This window comes from Galeopterus variegatus, unplaced genomic scaffold (genome assembly GCF_000696425.1).
Source record: "Galeopterus variegatus unplaced genomic scaffold, G_variegatus-3.0.2 Scaffold1152, whole genome shotgun sequence".
NCBI classification, from domain to species: domain Eukaryota; kingdom Metazoa; phylum Chordata; class Mammalia; order Dermoptera; family Cynocephalidae; genus Galeopterus; species Galeopterus variegatus.
This window is the reverse complement of record NW_007727263.1, coordinates 406,678-408,414: the sequence shown is the minus strand read 5'-3', so window position 1 is coordinate 408,414 and position 1,737 is coordinate 406,678. Positions and strand designations below refer to the sequence as shown.

At 40.0% G+C, this 1,737-nt stretch overlaps 1 protein-coding gene across 1 annotated transcript in view; it reads left to right on the top strand.

The window, feature by feature from the left end:
- Positions 1-1,517, top strand: part of GLO1 (glyoxalase I) — a 16,924-nt gene extending 15,407 nt beyond the window's left edge. Inside the window, exon 6 of the mRNA XM_008575184.1 lies at positions 1,280-1,517. Coding sequence (XP_008573406.1) covers positions 1,280-1,368 — 89 coding nt within the window. The 3' untranslated portion in view covers positions 1,369-1,517. The remainder of the gene's footprint in view (positions 1-1,279) is intronic.
- Positions 1,518-1,737: the final 220 nt, after the last annotated feature.

The window sequence follows — 1,737 nt, the reverse complement described above, 5'->3', positions numbered from 1 at the left end:
TGGGATCCGAACCCTCGGCGGGAGCGCCTCCGCACTTCCCAAGCAGCTCACTAGCGCAGTGCGCCACCGGGCTGGCCCCTAGCTATTCCAATCCATCAGGCAGTGTGAATGGGGGAAGACCAGACCCCAGTCCTTAACAACCACAATGGTCTCAGGAAGATGGGCTGGATAAGCCCAGGTTGGAGATCCCTAGGCACCTGGAAATGAGACTTAAATACTTCACACTCCACAGAACAACTCTTCAGGTCAGATCTTCCCCCTTTGTCCTTCAGAGAGAAGCAATATTAGTAGGAGGCACTTCTGAGATTGTCATTTCCTAGCCCTGGATATGTGGATAGAGGGCTAGGGAGCTCAGTTGGCCCCCACTTGGTTTTCTGTGTTTCTCACAAGCACAAGACTCCTTCACTGCCCTTACTGACCCCTGAGGATATCTGAACAAATGCAAGGGCAGGTGCGGGTGTCCAAGGTACTGGGGAGAATAAGAGCAAAACTCCTGTTTATTCCCCCATAGCCATGATGCACTGCCCTCTAGTCCAGGCCCAAATTACCACCTCCCACACAGACTGGGTTACAGTTGCCCCACCCCATCTCTCACCTATTTCTCTCTCTCCCCAACCATCACCACCAGCGTTTTTTGTTTTTTGGTTTTTTTTTCCATTTTCCGTCTGTGTTAGACTAGGGTTGATGTTGGGAAAGGAGCCAGAGATAGAAATCAAACCAATCTTGGTCTCAGAAATAAATTTCTGAAGTCACATTTTTCCATTTAAGCAAACAATTCTGACCTATTAGCCTCTCAGTCCCAGTTGTGAGTTCTGGGAGAAAGAATCTGATTGGCAGAGCTTCGGTTAATTGGCATAGCGTTTAAAAGGGTTTATATGACCTGAGCATCTGGGTCTTTTGGTTATGTGGGTAAGCCATGCTCTCTGTTCCCTTGAGCACCTCACAGTTCCCTTTTTCTTCTTTAACTTAAGACAATTTCTGTGACTAATGAACTCATTGCATGAAATGGTATTATAAAGGTGAGGCAAATACCTGATACCTAAAAAATGCAGCCAGTCCCAAAGTTTATTTCTTGCACTTTTGTGTGGAAGATATTTAGTCTTTATGAAAAACAGGCATCTGGGCAACAGTGACAATACAGAATATTTTAAAAATTAGAACTATTAACAGAATAATGTACTTTATTAAAATACAAATTAAAATTTAAATTAATAAAAATATTTTTTTAATTTTTAAGGTTTTTCAGTCTTTTTAATAATGAAAAAATTTCATTTTACAGGTAAAATGAAAGGCCTGGCATTTATTCAAGATCCTGATGGCTACTGGATTGAAATTTTGAATCCTAACCATATGGCAAATGTTATTTAGTTATATGAGAATGCTCCTTTGAAATTTCAGTGAAGACAGAGATAAAAAAAGAAACAATGTGATTCAAGATATTCAGATACCAGAAGCATCTAGGATTGATGGATCATTGTCCTAATTCAAATTATTCTTAAATCGATTTCCTTTTCCTATTTCAGCTGGTTAGATGGAAATAAAATTTTAAATAAGACTGTTTAATTAAAAAATTTTTGTCTGGCATGTTCTTTCTTTAAAAAGGCTGCCTTTAGGAATACTAAAAGGATTTGAGAAGATTTGCAGGTTCATTCTGAACCAGGAATAGTCGTAATTCTGTACAGCTTATAAAGCAGGTAGTTTCTGGATAAGTATGGGAAAGGTGGGAAAAAGAAAGTA